Below are 16,687 nucleotides of genomic sequence, written 5' to 3' on the forward strand. Positions count from 1 at the left end.
GACGGACTGATGGACACAACGTTCTCCTCCGGGGAGGGCTGCTGCTGACCACTGGCTGCTGGGGTGGATGTTATAGCTTGCGTGGGGCGTTGGCTGTTGCTGTTGTTGGGAGTGCTGCTCACAGCGGAGGTCTCTGGGGAACTCATGTTGAGCTCATATAGTGGTTGACGGTGAGTGGAGTATTACTGATCCCAGCAATATACACACTGACTGGCAGAGTACGCAATGCTATATAGTGTGGCTGAGCGGTGTACACAGAGTGGCAGTAAACACAATGCTATATAGTCTGGCTGAGCGAGCGGTGTACTACTGTTCCCAGCAGAATCAGAGTGGCAGTAAACAATGGTATATAGTCTGGCTGAGCGGTGTACACAGAGTGTCAGTAAACAATGGTATATAGTCTGGCTGAGCGAGCGGTGTACTACTGTTCCCAGCAGAATCAGAGTGGCAGTAAACAATGGTATATAGTCTGGCTGAGCGGTGTACACAGAGTGTCAGTAAACAATGGTATATAGTCTGGCTGAGCGAGCGGTGTACTACTGTTCCCAGCAGAATCAGAGTGGCAGTAAACAATGGTATATAGTCTGGCTGAGCGGTGTACACAGAGTGTCAGTAAACAATGGTATATAGTCTGGCTGAGCGGTGTACACACAATGCTATATAGTCTGCTATATAGTGTCAGTAAACAATGGTATATAGTCTGGCTGAGCGAGCGGTGTACTACTGTTCCCAGCAGAATCAGAGTGGCAGTAAACAATGGTATATAGTCTGGCTGAGCGGTGTACACAGAGTTTCAGTAAACAATGGTATATAGTCTGGCTGAGCGGTGTACACAGAGTGTCAGTAAACAATGGTATATAGTCTGGCTGAGCGGTGTACACAGAGTGGCAGTAAACACAATGCTATATAGTCTGGCTGAGCGAGCGGTGTACTACTGTTCCCAGCAGAATCAGAGTGGCAGTAAACAATGGTATATAGTCTGGCTGAGCGGTGTACACAGAGTGTCAGTAAACAATGGTATATAGTCTGGCTGAGCGGTGTACACAGAGTGTCAGTAAACAATGGTATATAGTCTGGCTGAGCGGTGTACACAGAGTGGCAGTAAACACAATGCTATATACTCTGGCTGAGCGAGCGGTGTACTACTGTTCCCAGCAGACACAGAACAGTGAACAGAATGCTATATAGTGTGGCTGAGCGAGCGGTGTACCACTATTCCCAGCAGACACAGAACAGTGAACAGAATGCTATATAGTGTGGCTGAGCGGGCGGTGTACCACTATTCCCAGCAGACACAGAACAGTGAACAGAATGCTATATAGTGTGGATGAGCGAGCGGTGTACCACTATTCCCAGCAGACACAGAACAGTAAACAGAATGCTATATAGTGTGGCTGAGCGAGCGGTGTACCACTATTCCCAGCAGACACAGAACAGTGAACGGAATGCTATATAGTGTGGCTGAGCGAGCGGTGTACCACTATTCCCAGCAGACACAGAACAGTGCACAGAATGCTATATAGTGTGGCTGAGCGAGCGGTGTACCACTATTCCCAGCAGACACAGAACAGTAAACAGAATGCTATATAGTGTGGCTGAGCGAGCGGTGTACCACTATTCCCAGCAGACACAGAACAGTAAACAGAATGCTATATAGTGTGGCTGAGCGAGCGGTGTACCACTATTCCAAGCAGACACAGAACAGTGAACAGAATGCTATATAGTGTGGCTGAGCGAGCGGTGTACCACTATTCCCAGCAGACACAGAGTGGCAGTAAACAGAATGCTATATAGTGTGGCTGAGCGAGGTACACAGAGTGGCAGTAAACAGAATGCTATATAGTGTGGCTGAGCAAGCGGTGTACTACTATTCCCAGCAGACACAGAGTGGCAGTAAACAGAATGCTATATAGTGTGGCTGAGCGAGGTACACAGAGTGGCAGTAAACAGAATGCTATATAGTGTGGCTGAGCAAGCGGTGTACTACTGTTCCCAGCAGTGACACAATGACAGGGGGGACCCTGGCTAGCGTGGCTGGAGCGCGAACTACCCTGCCTGCCTACCCAAAGCTAAACCCACAGACAAATGGCGGAGATATGACGTGGTTCGGGTATTTATTTACCCGAACCACGTGACCGTTCGGCCAATCAGAGCGCGTTCGGGTCCGAACCACGTGACCCGTTCGGCCAATCACAGCGCTAGCCGAACGTTCGGGGAACGTTCGGCCATGCGCTCTTAGTTCGGCCATATGGCCGAACGGTTTGGCCGAGCACCGTCAGGTGTTCGGCCGAACTCGAACATCACCCGAACAGGGTGATGTTCTGCAGAACCCGAACAGTGGCGAACACTGTTCGCCCAACACTAATGTGCACTGTGTATAGTGCTCAGAGGGTGGAGAAACAAAGGAGAGTTAATAGGTAACACATCAAGTACAACTTTGACCCCCTCTGCTCCAGGGCCCCATAGCAGTTGCTATGGCTATTGCTACGCCCCTGCATATGAAGGTCGTTGTTGAATAAAGAGATTATAAAACAAGGGTCAGACATACTATCCAAGGAAAAAAACACATGTATAAGTAAATAAATACTTGTTCTACTTACTTAACCTATGTATTGTATTGTCCACATTTTGATTTCAGTGATTTCAGTGAATTTTACATAGTAAATAAAGAGAAAACTGTTCTAGGCATTTTCCATCTTTACTGCCAACCCTGATGTCATTTTCTCCCTTACTCCTCTGCCTCAAATGGTGTATGCAGATCTGGACTGTCATATATAGTTTGCTTTGTAGACACATATTAGCATTACATAGATTGGATTTCAGCAGCTTCTGCAGAGGGGTGAGGTAATTTATCTACTATTGTATTTCCTTTTCTTAGCCTTATGTCACACTGAACTGCCCTCAGACAATCAGCAAAGAGCAGGAATGTGGGAGGGTAAGAAGGGGAGTTAACAAGGCTTATTTTTTAGCTTCCCTCTCCCCAGCAATGTATACGAAAAGAGCTAGGCTGACTGAGATAAGATTCATTACAGCAGGCACATTTATGGTTATATTAGCTGGATCCCGGCGTTGCCCAGGTATGAATTTGGTTGTTGTTGGCTCCGCCCACTTTTTTAAAACCTTGACACGCAGTCTTTAAATGACAAGGTTTGTGAGTTTTGGTATCATTGACATCAATAATTTACAATTTCCCATTAAAATGAATCAATCTGATTAGCTGTTTGTGGTTCCACCCCTTTTGTGAATTTAAACCCCAGTCACCAAGTGACTGACTTTAGCAGGTTTTAGGCCTCTGCCATTAACAATGGCAGCAATTGAAATATTTCCATTGAAAATCAAAAGGTGATTTTTGATTGGCTGTTGTAGGCTACACCCACTATTCTGAATATTAATCCTAGTCACCCAGTGGCCAACTGTGCGAAGTTTGAGAACCCTGCCATGACAGTGTAAGAATGGCTGCAATCTATATTTTCCCAGTGAAAAATGTGCGTTATTTTTTTGGCTCTGCCCACTTTTTGTGAACTTGGCACACAGTCACTCAATGACTAAGTTTGTTAGCTTTCAGGTTCCTAACATCTAAAATGTGTGCATGGAAGCAGGTTATCCAGCAAAGAAATTTGATTGGCTTGCCAATAACAGTGTAAGAATGGCAGCAGCACTGGCATCACAAGGGGGAGGGGTGAACCGCACCAAGATGTCTGGGCTGAAGGGGTGAATCCCTGACAGAGGAGATTTTCGCCGCTTGGAAAAATGAGGGGTGGAGCTACAATCGAGGAGATGGAGTCATGGGTGAATGAGCGGAGCTGTGGGTGAAAGGGCGGAGCCACTACTCAGGAGTGAATGAGAAGCAATGCCCAGCCAGAGAGAGGGGAGAAGCAACAGCTAGGCAGGCAAGCCATTGTGCTGAGAGGGCAGTGCACTGCACAGCTTAGGAGGGAGTCACTTCTTCAGGATTCCTCTAGTCTATATGATGCATAAAGACAAAGGAGAGCCTAGGAGGAGGAAGATGGATTCTGGAGAGGTAAATTCTCCCTCTGCTGTAAACTCTGGGGTTGGGGTGCCCTCTATACTTGGTGAGTGGGGGGGGTCACCTGGCTAGCTATACTGGGGGGAGGGTTCATCTGGCTATGTATAATGGGAGGTCATCAGGCTACCTATACTGACACCCAGTGTCACCGTCCCCACTCAGGGTCACCTTCCTCCCTCTTAGTGTCACCCTCCCTACCCAGTGTCACCCTCCTCCCACCCAGTGTCACCCTCCCTACTCAGTGTCAACCTTTTCTCACCCAGTGTCACCCTCCTCCCACTCCGTATCACCATCCCCATCCCCACTCAGTGTCACCCTCCCTACCCAGTGTCATCCTCCCCACTCAGTTTCCCCTCCTCCCACCCAATGTCACCCTCCTCCCACTCAGTATCACCATCCCCATCCCCACTCAGTGTCACCCTCCCTACTCAGTGTCACCGTCCCTACCCAGTGTCACCGACCTTTCACCTAGTGTCACCCTCCCCACCAACTGTTACCTTCCTCCCACACACCAACCAGTGTCACCCTCCTCCACCCCAGTGTCACCCTCCCTACCCAGTGTCACCCTCCCCACCCACTGTAACCCTCCTCCCACACACCAACCAGTGTCACTCTCCTCCAACCCAGTGTCACCCTCCCTACCCAGTGTCACCCTCCCCACTCAGTATCCCCCTCCTCCCACCCAATGTCACCCTCCTCCCACTCAGTATCACCTTCTCCACTCATTATTGCCCTCCACTCAGCCAGTCTTACCCTCCTCACTCATTGTCACCCTCCTCCCACCCAGTGTCAGCCACATTCCACCTAGTGTCACTCTCCTCACCCACCACCCAGTGTCACCTTCCTCCCACCCAGTGTCATCCTCCCCACCCACTGTAACCCTCCTCCCACACACCAACCAGTGTCACCCTCCTCCCACCCAGTGTCACCCTCCCTATCCAGTGTTACCCTCCCCACCCACTGTAACCCTCCTCCCACACACCAACCAGTGTCACCCTCCTCCAACCCAGTGTCACCCTCCCTACCCAGTGTCACCCTCCCCACTCAGTGTCCCCCTCCTCCCACCCAGTGTCACCCTCCTCCCACCCAGTGTCACCCTCCTCCCACTCAGTATCACCTTCTCCACTAAGCATCGCCCTCCTCTCAGCCAGTGTCACCCTCCTCATTCAGTGTCACCCTCCTCTCACCCAGTGTCAGCCACCTTCCACCTAGTGTCACTTTCCTCACCTACCACCCAGTGTCACCTTCCTCCTACCCAGTGTCATCCTCCCCACCCAGTGTCACCCTCCCTACCCAGTGTCACCCTCCCTACTCAGTGTCACCTTCCTCCCACCCAGTGTCACCCTCCCCCTACCCAGTGTCACCCTCCCTACCCAATGTCACCCTCCCTACTCAGTGTCACCCTTCTCTCATCTAGTGTCACCCTCCCTACCCAGTGTCACCGTCCCTACCCAGTGTCACCCACCTTTCACCTAGTGTCACCCTCCCCACCCACTGTAACCCTCCTCCCACACACCAACCAGTGTCACTCTCCTCCCACCCAATGTCACCCTCCTCCCACTCAGTATCACCATCCCCATCCCCACTCAGTGTCACCCTCCCTACTCAGTGTCACCGTCCTTACCCAGTGTCACCCACCTTTCACCTAGTGTCACCCTCCCCACCCACTGTAACCCTCCTCCCACACACCAACCAGTGTCACCCTCCTCCAACCCAGTGTCACTCTCCCTACCCAGTGTCATCCTCCCCACCCACTGTAACCCTCCTCCCACACACCAACCAGTGTCACTCTCCTCCCACCCAATGTCACCCTCCCCACTCAGTATCCCCCTCCTCCCACCCAATGTCACCCTCCTACCATCCAGTGTCCCCTCCCCAACTCAGTATCGCCCTCCTCTCAGCCAGTGTCACCCTCCTGACTCAGTGTCACCCTCCTCCCACCCAGTGTCAGCCACATTCCACCTAGTGTCACTCTCCTCACCCACCACCCAGTGTCACCTTCCTCCCACCCAGTGTCATCCTCCCCACCCACTGTAACCCTCCTCCCACACACCAACCAGTGTCACCCTCATCCAACCCAGTGTCACCCTCCCTATCCAGTGTTACCCTCCCCACCCACTGTAACCCTCCTCCCACACACCAACCAGTGTCACCCTCCTCCAACCCAGTGTCACCCTCCCTACCCAGTGTCACCCTCCCACCCAGTGTCACCCTCCTACCATCCAGTGTCACCTTCCTCAGTCCCCACTCAGTATCGCCCTCCTCTCAGCCAGTGTCACCCTCCTCACTCAGTGTCACCCTCCTCCCACCCAGTGTCAGCCACCTTCCACCTAGTGTCACTTTCCTCACCTACCACCCAGTGTCACCTTCCTCTCACCCAGTGTCATCCTCCCCACCCAGTGTCACCCTTCCTACTCAGTGTCACCCTCCCTACTCAGTGTCACCTTCCTCCCACCCAGTGTCACCCTCCCTACCCAATGTCACCCTCCCTACTCAGTGTCACCCTTCTCTCATCTAGTGTCACCCTCCCTACCCAGTGTCACCCTCCCCACTTAGTGATGCCTTCTTCTCAGACAGTGTCACCAACCTCCCACCCAGTGTCACCATCCCCTCTCAGAGTCACCCTCATCCCACATAGTGTTACCCTCCTCTCACCCACCACCCAGTTTCACCTACCTTTCACGGTGTCACCCTCCTTCCACCCTGTGTCACCCACCTCCCACCCAGTGTCACCTTCCCCACTCAGTGTCACCCTCCCCACTCAGTGTCACCCTCCTCCCACACAGTGTCACCCTCCCAGCAGCACCCAGTGTCACCCACCCATCCCACTTAGCAGCTCCATCCCGCCCCACCAGCACCCAGTAGAGGGAACATTTGATGCATTTTTGTCTGAGGTAAAATGTGCTGCATTTGATATTTGTGGGGAAATGTATGTGCATTTCTCATGTGTCAGAGTTACTGTTTGCTGCATTTGACATGTTTGCTGCTTGTCGTGTGTGGGAAGTAATGTTTGCTGCATTTTAACATGTGTGGGAGGTAACGTTTGCTGCATTTTGAATTTGCTTTATTTCATGTGTCAGAGGTAATGTTTGCCTCATTGCATGTGTCAGAGGTATCATTTGCTGCATTTCATGTGTAGGAGATAACGTTTTACTCATTGCATGGGTGGGAGGTAAAGTTTGTAGCATTTCATGTGTCGGAGATAACGTTTGCCTCACTGCATGTGTGGCAAGTAAAGTGTGTTGCATTTCATGTGTCGGAGGTAACATTTGCCTCATTGCATGTATTGGAGGTATTGTTTGCTGCATTTCATGTGTCAGAGGTAACGTTTGCCTCATTGCATGTGTGGTAGGTAAAGTGTGTTGCATTTCATGTGTCGGAGGTAACATTTGCCTCATTGCACGTGTCGGAGGTAATGTTGCTGCATTTAATATTTGGTGGTCATAGACACTGCATTTTCTACTTTGGAGTTATTGTTGCAGAATTTGGAATTTTAGGGGCTCATGATTACTAAATTGTATGCTAATAAATGAACCAAAGGAAATACAAAGACTGGAAAATTGATATATTTTGCTGCCTAACTGTGTCTTTGGAGGACACTTAGGACACTGTCTTAAGGTGGCCACACACCATACAATTTTTTAAATATCCGTTTAATTCAAGAATAGCAATCAATTCTTCTGACTGATTGTAACAATTCACAAATCTGACCAATGTATCCCACACCTATGTTGAATTTTTCCCCAATCGTGAATAAAATAATTGAAGATACACATATACACCTGATGAGTCACCGGAAGTGACGAAACCGGTTGGGCGGGACGCGCGTACGTGGAACGCAGGAGGCGGAAGCTAGGTCGGCGTGGCACGCAAGAGCCGGAGTGCAGCGAGACAGCGCCGCTGAAAGCCTGCCAGGTGGCCCACGACCGGGGTTGAGCCCGCAAAAACTCAGTGCCATTTAAAAAGAAACGAGCATGTGAGTTGTTTTTTATTAATTTTTAATAAATTGTTTTAACGTTATTACGCTATGGAGCCTATTGGATTGTTTTGAGGTGCTATTGATACGAAGTCACTACTGAATTTGTGGAGTGGATCGGTGATGATCGATATAGGCAGAGGGGGGCCTTGATGTCCCTATAGGCACTGTTTGACCCAGTCTTGCAGTGGGTCAATTTATTGCGGTGAGTGTTCCATCTTGAGGGTGTGGTGGTGGTACACACTGTAGAAGACATATACCGTATACATCATTACTGCGAGTCAAGGACTAAAAGTGGTCTTGCAGACTTTTGATCCTCAAATCATTTTGGACTCCATATGTGCGCTGTTTTAATATATATAAAATAATTGAAGGCTCAGAAAAAAATTGAGTAGAACTGTACGTCAAGCAATTGACAATCCATCAAACACCATACAATTCTTGTTAAAGTTGGTGTGAAATTTCCAATATGTCCAATCTCTAAAAAGGAAAAAAAGCAAAACAGGAAATTTGATCGGATTTATCGATCAAACGCAAAGAAAAGCTCTTGATTTTTTGGGACAACTGATCGAAATTATGGAATTGATGAAAAATTGGATCTTTTAATTGTTTGGTGTGTGGCCACCTTAGTTACACCGTTACATACAGTAACCCATTTTTGACCATGGTGTGCTTTTGCGCGTCGCATTCTCCTTTTTTTTGGGGGGGGGGGGGGGGGGGGGGGGAGGGTGTTGTAAATAATCAGCACCGGGTGTCAAATACCCTAGCTACGCCACTGAAATAATTCCCTTGAAAATCAATAGGCGATTGTTGATTGTCTGTTTCAGGCTCCACCCACTCTTCTGAATATTAATCCCAGTCACCCAGTGACTTAGCTTGCCAAGTTTGAAAACCCTGTGAGTAACAGTCTAAGGCCTCTTGCACACTGCAAGCAATTCAGATTCAGATTCCGCTTTTTAATCTGTTTTTACTTCCGATTCAGATTCAGATTTGCAGTTTGCTCCTTGCACACTGCAAATCTGAATCTGAATCGGAGGTAAAAACTGATTAAAAAGCGGAATCTGAATCTGAATTGCTTGCAGTGTGCAAGAGGCCTAAGAATGGCTACAATTTACATTATCCCATTTAAAGTGAAAGGCTGCAATTTGATTGGCTGTTCTATGGTCCACCCAATTTCCCTGAATTTTTAACCTCGTCACGAAGTGACCATCTGTGCCACGTTTGTGGACTCTGGCTTTATTACCATGAGAATTACAGCCTTTTACATGCTTTCCATTGACTTGAATGGGTGAAATCTGATTAGCTGTTTGCGCTTTCACCCAGGTGTGCAGGGGGGATGTGAGACCCCCAGAACATATAATCCCAGGTAGTAAGGGATCTGTATACCAAGTTTCATGAAATCGGTCAAGCCTTACACACACACACACACACACACACACACACACACACACACACACACACACACACACACACACACACACACACACACACACACACACACACACACACACACACACACACACACACGATAATATAAATTTGATTTGATGGCTGACAATCCCCCTTTAATAACCTGCCAGGGTTATGCTCCACCTTCACTGCAAATTACTGTGTCATTCCATTGTAAGTTCTCACATAGGGCCATATCCTATTGCCCAACGCATGTGTTGTGCCACTACATCTGGGGGTCTCCTTTAATAAGAACACCCCCAGAGTTCCCCATCAGGCCACCGCACATCGCCAAAGCCCTCTGCAGCTGCGCCGGTCACCCCTGAGTAATTTACCTGCCGCTGCTAGACATCCGCCACCTCCGTCCCGATCAGGGCCGGCGCTACCATTAAGGCAAAGGAGGCAGCTGCCCCAGGGCCCCAGAGCTTGTAGGGGCCCCCAGGGGCTACAAGAGGAAAAAAAATGTTTCAAATCGGCCTTATAGTTTTTGAGAAAATCGATTTTAAAGTTTCAAAGGAAAAAAAATACACATTTAAAAACCTGCCGACTTTAATGGTTAATAGCAAATCCACCTTAAATGCTAGAAACCCTAAATTTGCAGGATATGTTAAGGAGATCATTAGGAATAAGAGGAAAAAACAATTTTTCAAAAAGACCTTATAGTTTTTGAGAAAATCGATTTTAAAGTTTCGAAGGAAAAAAGTATACTTTTAAATGCGGTAAATGTCACTTTTAGTAGTAAACGGTAGTGTAATTTTACATGCATCAAACGAAAGCGCAATAAATTTCCTGACGGGTTTTCAGGGGGTCTATACACGGCCGCAGCGCTTTGGCCAGGGATCGCTATACAGCCGCAATATGGCTGTATGAAGATCCCTGGCATTTTTTCCTATTTTCCCAATTTTAGAGTGTGGGAATTTTTTTTTTTTTAAATTATGTGGGGTCCCCCCTCCTGAAACTTTTTAACCCCTTGTCCCCCATGCAGGCTGGGATAGCAAGAATGTGGAGCTCCGACCGATTGGGACTTCACACCCTGTTATACCAGCTGCAAAAAAGGTCCCCTAATGCCGATTTTTGTTCCGGGGTATATGTTGGGGGGGGGGGGGGGGCAGGTTTATTTTTCCCTGGGGCCCCATTGTTGCTTAAACCGGCCCTGGTCCCGATGCTGTAATTACAGTATCTCTCGCTGTAATTTCTGTCTCGGAGCCCTGGCAAAGCATCTTTGAATCTCCCACTGGAAGTAAAATTTTACCACATTGCCCAATTTCTACTAGAAGCATTGTGGAATGAATACAATTTACAAAAACAAAGTAAACAAGTAAACTGAAATAATGTTGCCTTCAATCGCTGCAAGTGAAAATGTATTTGGACCTAATGAAAGAAATATTTTGTGTGAATTTACAGTCTTTATGTTTCTCAAACATCATTTATACAATTTTGTTTCAGCACCTAGCAACTTAGCAAGCAAAAATCAAACTACTAAAAAGGTTAAAAAAGGATACAGGTAAGAAGTGAAAACTCATGAGAAAGACTGACTTTTTCATCATATCTGGTCACGCTAAGATAACAATGTATCCAATAGGTGGCAGTCTACTTACAAAACTGATAGAAGGGCCTTTGTACTAAAAGCATTAGACTGGCATGTCACTCAGCTTTATCACTTGACCTAATGATATTTGACTTTTAAATGCAAGTCCCACACTTTAAGCTAAATACTGACATTAGTTCACTAAAGTGATCTGTAATCTGCTTCCATCCAATATTAATTACACTAGCTCTGTGCAATGTCTGCAGCCTATAAGTAGATTTTAGTGAAATCAGTTCTATTGCAAGTCATTGGGAAAACTATTGTGTGGTATACAGTGCCACACAAGGTAGTGGAGCCCATAGAGGCTGAAGGTGTGTATACACATCCAAATTTGATTGGCCAATTTTACCAGTTCCCTGTAGTATAAGACAGAAAAGATGGGGACACCAAGAGCCCATTAGTGTAGTATGTATATTAGAGAAAGTTAAAGTAAGTATACTAATACTCACAAACCAGGGTTCCCGCTTAGGCAACCACTGAAGATGCAGGGGTTCCCACTCAGGCCTAAGATGTCACTCTCAGTAGATAGGATGAAAAATGAGGGTTTCACCTCTCCACCTGGGGTGAGCTAGTACAGTATACGTATCCTGTTTTATAAGAGCTTATCTACATAATCTGTTCAAAGTAGTCAAAATCTGTTGGAGCTCATACTGCATGGAAGTGGTAAAGCTTAACTTGGATGTGTGTGCGCACCTTTAGGCCCCGGGACCACTACAAGCAGTTTTCTGATTTCGGAAAACACCTATTATTTTCGAATCGTGAAACACCACACTTTTATCTGTAATTCCTGGAGCAAATATGAAGGAATGCAGTTATTCATGCAATCATTCTTTCAATGCAATTGCTCCAGAATTGCTCCAAAAATGCTGCAGTGTAACCATCCTTCATAGGATTCCACTGCTGGCAAAGATTTGCTAATAGCCAGCGATCAGCAAGAGCTGCAGGAAGGACTCATGTGGGCCTCAGGCCTTGCAGTGTATGCAATGAGAGTATCATTGATTCAGGGAATGGTAAATCTTAAAGAATAGGAGTAGAGTAGAAGGTTATTCCTGATTATCTAAAGTGTGTACAAGTGTCCCCTAATGTCGCTCTTTCAAATAGGTGCTCACCCACTAGGTACTCAAAAAGTGGCACTATTACCTCTTCCCGCATTAGTAAATGTGGTGTTAGAAAACTGGTGATGAGATTTTGAAAAGACGAGAACAAAAGTAAAAGATTTTCAGGTCACCCCCCCCCCCCCCTTTTTATAATTTGCCCCATAGAATGTATTCACCTTGGCTAGTAAAAGGAGTGCCTTATTTAGGGTATGTACAGACCCATGATCAAAGTCATCTGAGGCGGTCGTTAATGGCCAATAATCATGCATGTGTACAGAGGCCTCCTCGATTGCTGCCCCGCAACCGATCCGCCCGGCGGATCAACTTGGCCGAGCACACCCCTCCACTGCCTGCTGCGTGACGTTACGTACGCGCCATTGCTTCACTGCCTCACATAGCAACAGAGCACGTCGTCAGCTATTCAACTGACTTTGTATCTTTTCAGCTCAGCGATGTCACCTGAGGGATCGGCAACCAATCCCCAATGGGAAACGTCAGTCAAAGGTGTGTACACACCTTTAAGGTGCCCACAAACAATACAATCTTGATTGTACAATCCTACAGATCCATGTAGTAGAAACTCAGTGAATATACTTGACCAGATACCTTATGCAGTGCCTCATATTTCATAGATGGGGTCTTATTTTATATTCAAGTATTGTCAATGGGGACCTTAACCAGGAGCGTAACTAGAGGGGAGCAGCCCCAGCGACTGCAGGGGGTCAGAGAGCTGTAGATGGACCCCTACTACAACCTTCCCTTCCGCTGATATAGGTGACCATCCACCAGATCAGGTTTTTTTTTGTGGATACACTTGTTATAGGTGTGAAGATGATGAAGGCCACCCTTGTTTTATCACCATTGTAAGATGGGCCCTCAGGCTGTGAGGGTCACCAAGGGGAGGCAAGAACATTGGGGGGGCCTATAAAAGTTTTGCTTAAATTCTTGAAAAGTTCAGGGCACGTCTCAGCGACATAGGCAGGTAGCAAATAGCAAAATGGCCTGCAAATGTGTAGGTTGACTACCAGTATGGGTAAAATCAAATAAGCAGTCCTGAAAACAGTCCTATCAGGCTTTGGATTAATGGGAGGAAAGAACGGTACACAGTGCATGTAAATTTTACTGGAATTTACATTAGGTACAGACATTGCATAAATAGCACTCAAGTTATGTATGCAACTATGCAATGCTCATTTGCCCTTTTGGAAGCTGGCTTCTACTAAGACAGCAAAATGAAAAATGCCACATGTAGTCAATATTGTGATATGGTAACACTGTGCCAACATTAAATAGGTGCAGCTCACCAGGGCAGATTCTAGGCTAAAATGCACCTAGGGCGAGGGTGTAAAAAGTGCGCCCCCCCCCCCCCAAGGAGCCAGGTATACATGCGCGAAGTGTAGGTTAGCCAGGTCTAGTTGCAGTCAGTATAGGTAGCCATGTATAGGTCGCCGCAGTATAGGTAGCCAGGCATAAGTGCCCTGTATAATTAGCTGGCAATAGGTCCCCCCAGTATAGGTAGCCACCATAGGTGCCCCAGTATAATTGCCCCCAGTATAGGTTAGCCAGGTAGTTGCCTCCAGTATAGGTAGCCAGTATAGTTGCCCCCAGTATAGGTTAGATAGGAAGGTGCCCCCAGTATAGGTTAGATAGGTAGGTGCCCCCAGAACAGGTTAGCTAGGTGGATGTCTCCAATATAGGTAGCCAGAATAGTTGCCCCCAGCATAGGTTAGATAGATAGGTGCCCCAAGTATAGGTTAGATAGGTAGGTGCCCCCAGTATAGGTTAGATAGGTAGGTGCCCCCAGTATAGACTAGATAGGTAGAAGCCCCCAGTATAGACTAGATAGGTAGAAGCCCCAGGTACAGGTTAGATAGGTAGGTGCTCCCAGTATAGGTTAGATAGGTAGGTGCCTTCAGTATAAGTTGGATAGGTAGGTGCCCCCGGTATAGGCTAGATAGGTAGAAGCCCCCAGTACAGTTTAGATAGGTAGATGCCCCAGTACAGTTTCGATAGGTAGGTGCCCCCAGTATAGGTTAGATATGTAGCTGCCCCCAGTGTAGGTTACATAGGTAGGTGCCCCCAGTGTAGGTTACATAGGTAGGTGCCCCCAGTATAAGCTAGATAGGTAGGTGCCCCCAGTATAGGCTAGATAGGTAAGAGCCCCCAGTATAGGTTAGATAGGTAGCTGCCCCCAGTGTAGGTTACATAGGTAGGTGCCCCCAGTATAGGCTAGATAGGTAGATGCCCCCAGTACAGGTTAGTTAGGTATATGTCCCCAGTATAGATTAGATAGGTATATGTCCCCAGTATAGATTAGATAGGTATATGTCCCCAGCATAGGTTAGATAGGTATATGCCCACAGTATAGGTTAGATAGGTATATGCCCCCAGTATAGGTTAGATAGGTATATGCCCCCAGTATAGATTAGATAAGTATATGCCCCCAGTATGGATTACATAGGTAGGTGCCCCCAGTATAGGCTAGATAGGTAGGTGCCCCAGTACAGGTTAGTTAGGTATATGCCCCCAGTATAGATTAGATAGATATATGTCCCCAGTATAGATTAGATAGGTATATGTCCCCCAGCATAGGGTAGATAAGTATATGCCCCCAGTATAGGTTAGATAGGTATATACCCCCAGTATTGATGCGATAGGTATATGCCCCCAGTATAGGTTAGATAGGTATATGCCCTCAGTATAGATTAGATAGGTATATGCCCCCAGTATAGGCTAGATAGGTATATGCCCCCCGTACAGGTTAGATAAGTATCTGCCCCCGGTATAGGTTAGATAGGTATATGCCCCCAGCATAGGTTAGATTGGTATATGCCCCCAGTATAGGCTAGATAGGTATATGCTCTCAGTATAGGTTAGATAGGTATTTGCCCCTAGTATAAATTAGATAGGTATATGCCCCCAGTATAGGCTAGCTAGGTATATGCCCCCAGCATAGGTTACATAGGTATATGCCCCCAGGATAGGCTAGATAGATATACGCCCCCAGTACAGGTTAGATAAGTAGCTGCCCCAGTATAGATTAGATAGGAAGCTGCCACCCCCCCCCCCATAATGGAGGACGGCCCAACCTCTCCCTCCCTTCCTCTCCCGGGCCACCCTCCATGCTCCCCCCTCCGCTGCAGACTGCAGAGTGAGTGCAGGGACGCGCTGTATAGAGCAACAACTCACCTCCCTGCGTTCCAATCGCTGATCACTTGCCGTTGGTCCAATCCTCTGCATAGCCACTAATACACACTTTACTTCCTGTTTAGCAGGAAGTAAAGTGTGTATCAGCGGCTAGGCAGAGGAAGAGACCAGCAGCTAGTGATCGGTGATTGGAACACAGGGAGGGGAGTTGCTGCTCCATACAGCTTCCCTGCGCTTACTCTGCAGTCTGCAGTGGAGGGGGGAGCATGGAGGGAGGCCCAGAAGAGGAATGGAGGGAGAGGTTGGGTCACCCTCCCCGCGGCTTCGGTTCCACCTTTATCACAGCGCCCCCCCTTTCCCCAGCGCTCAGGGCGGCCGCACGGCCCCACTACCCTAGAAACGGGCCTGCAGCTCACACTGCCTTCTGGTTACAAGGGCATATTTTAAAGACTGGAAGGGGCATCCCCAACAGAAAAGATCCAAGACTGCCTTGTGTTAGGGCAGAAAACCCTAAGGCCTTGTTCACATTATAAATCGCCAGCACTATCGCAAGCGCTGGCGAGTTATGGGGTGATTTTGAAAGCGCTTTTCACTTTCAGAGCAATTTTGGCTTAGAAAATCACTTTTTCAAGCGCTTTGTGATTTCCCTATACCTGCCATTGAGCCAAAGCGCTTAGAAAATAGTACATGTAGTGCGTTTGCGATTTTAATAAAATCGCAACGCTCAAATGTGAACACTGTCATAGGAAATAATTACACAAGAGGTTAGCACTTAAAAAAATAGTGTGAACAAGCCCTGTGAGATTCTTCTGTGTTTCCTCTCCTGCAAATTCGGATTCACAATTATAGCCTCATAGCCATGTTTTGGACTTGTTAGTCCTCATCAGTGCATGGCATGGATTGTCCTGACAAAGAAACCTAGGGTAGGTTTCTGGAATTTGAGAACTTTGACAGAGACTGCGCCACCAAAGCAAACTGTAGGTAAATATTCCAAAAAAGCAAAGTCAAAAAGTGAAACTAAAAGTACATTATAGTGTCCCTATATGCATTTATGGTACTCCAGTAAAAGCCACCTGTGTACAGGTCTCAGATACTGATTAGTTAAGCGCTGTAACTCACTGGTTTTGGACTTATTGGAAATCTGTCAACTGCTTCAGACACTCCAGTGTGCTCTTTCATACCCTCATCTCCACTGCTTTCACCAGAAACCTGTTACAACATATAAAGCAGACACAAAAATATTAACATAGGATTTTAAATCTGATATTTAACAAGATCTACCCCCCCCCCCCCCCCCTCAAAACCAGCGTTTAACTCAGTGGTAAGAAAGGAAGGGGAAAAGAGCAGTTTAACAAGAAAATCATATTCATTTAAACATCATACTCAGTTGCACAACACATTTT

The 16,687-nt window shown here is 47.3% G+C and overlaps 1 protein-coding gene across 2 annotated transcripts in view; it reads right to left on the reverse strand.

The window, feature by feature from the left end:
* The window catches only part of COL15A1 (collagen type XV alpha 1 chain), a 361,488-nt gene that overhangs the window by 139,166 nt on the left and 205,635 nt on the right, over window positions 1-16,687 (reverse strand). For both annotated transcript variants that reach the window (XM_068236615.1, XM_068236614.1), the window contains one exon: window positions 16,404-16,493. In XM_068236615.1, coding sequence (XP_068092716.1) covers window positions 16,404-16,493 — 90 coding nt within the window. The remainder of the gene's footprint in view (window positions 1-16,403; window positions 16,494-16,687) is intronic.

Source organism: Hyperolius riggenbachi, chromosome 5 (genome assembly GCF_040937935.1).
Source record: "Hyperolius riggenbachi isolate aHypRig1 chromosome 5, aHypRig1.pri, whole genome shotgun sequence".
Lineage (NCBI taxonomy): Eukaryota > Metazoa > Chordata > Amphibia > Anura > Hyperoliidae > Hyperolius > Hyperolius riggenbachi.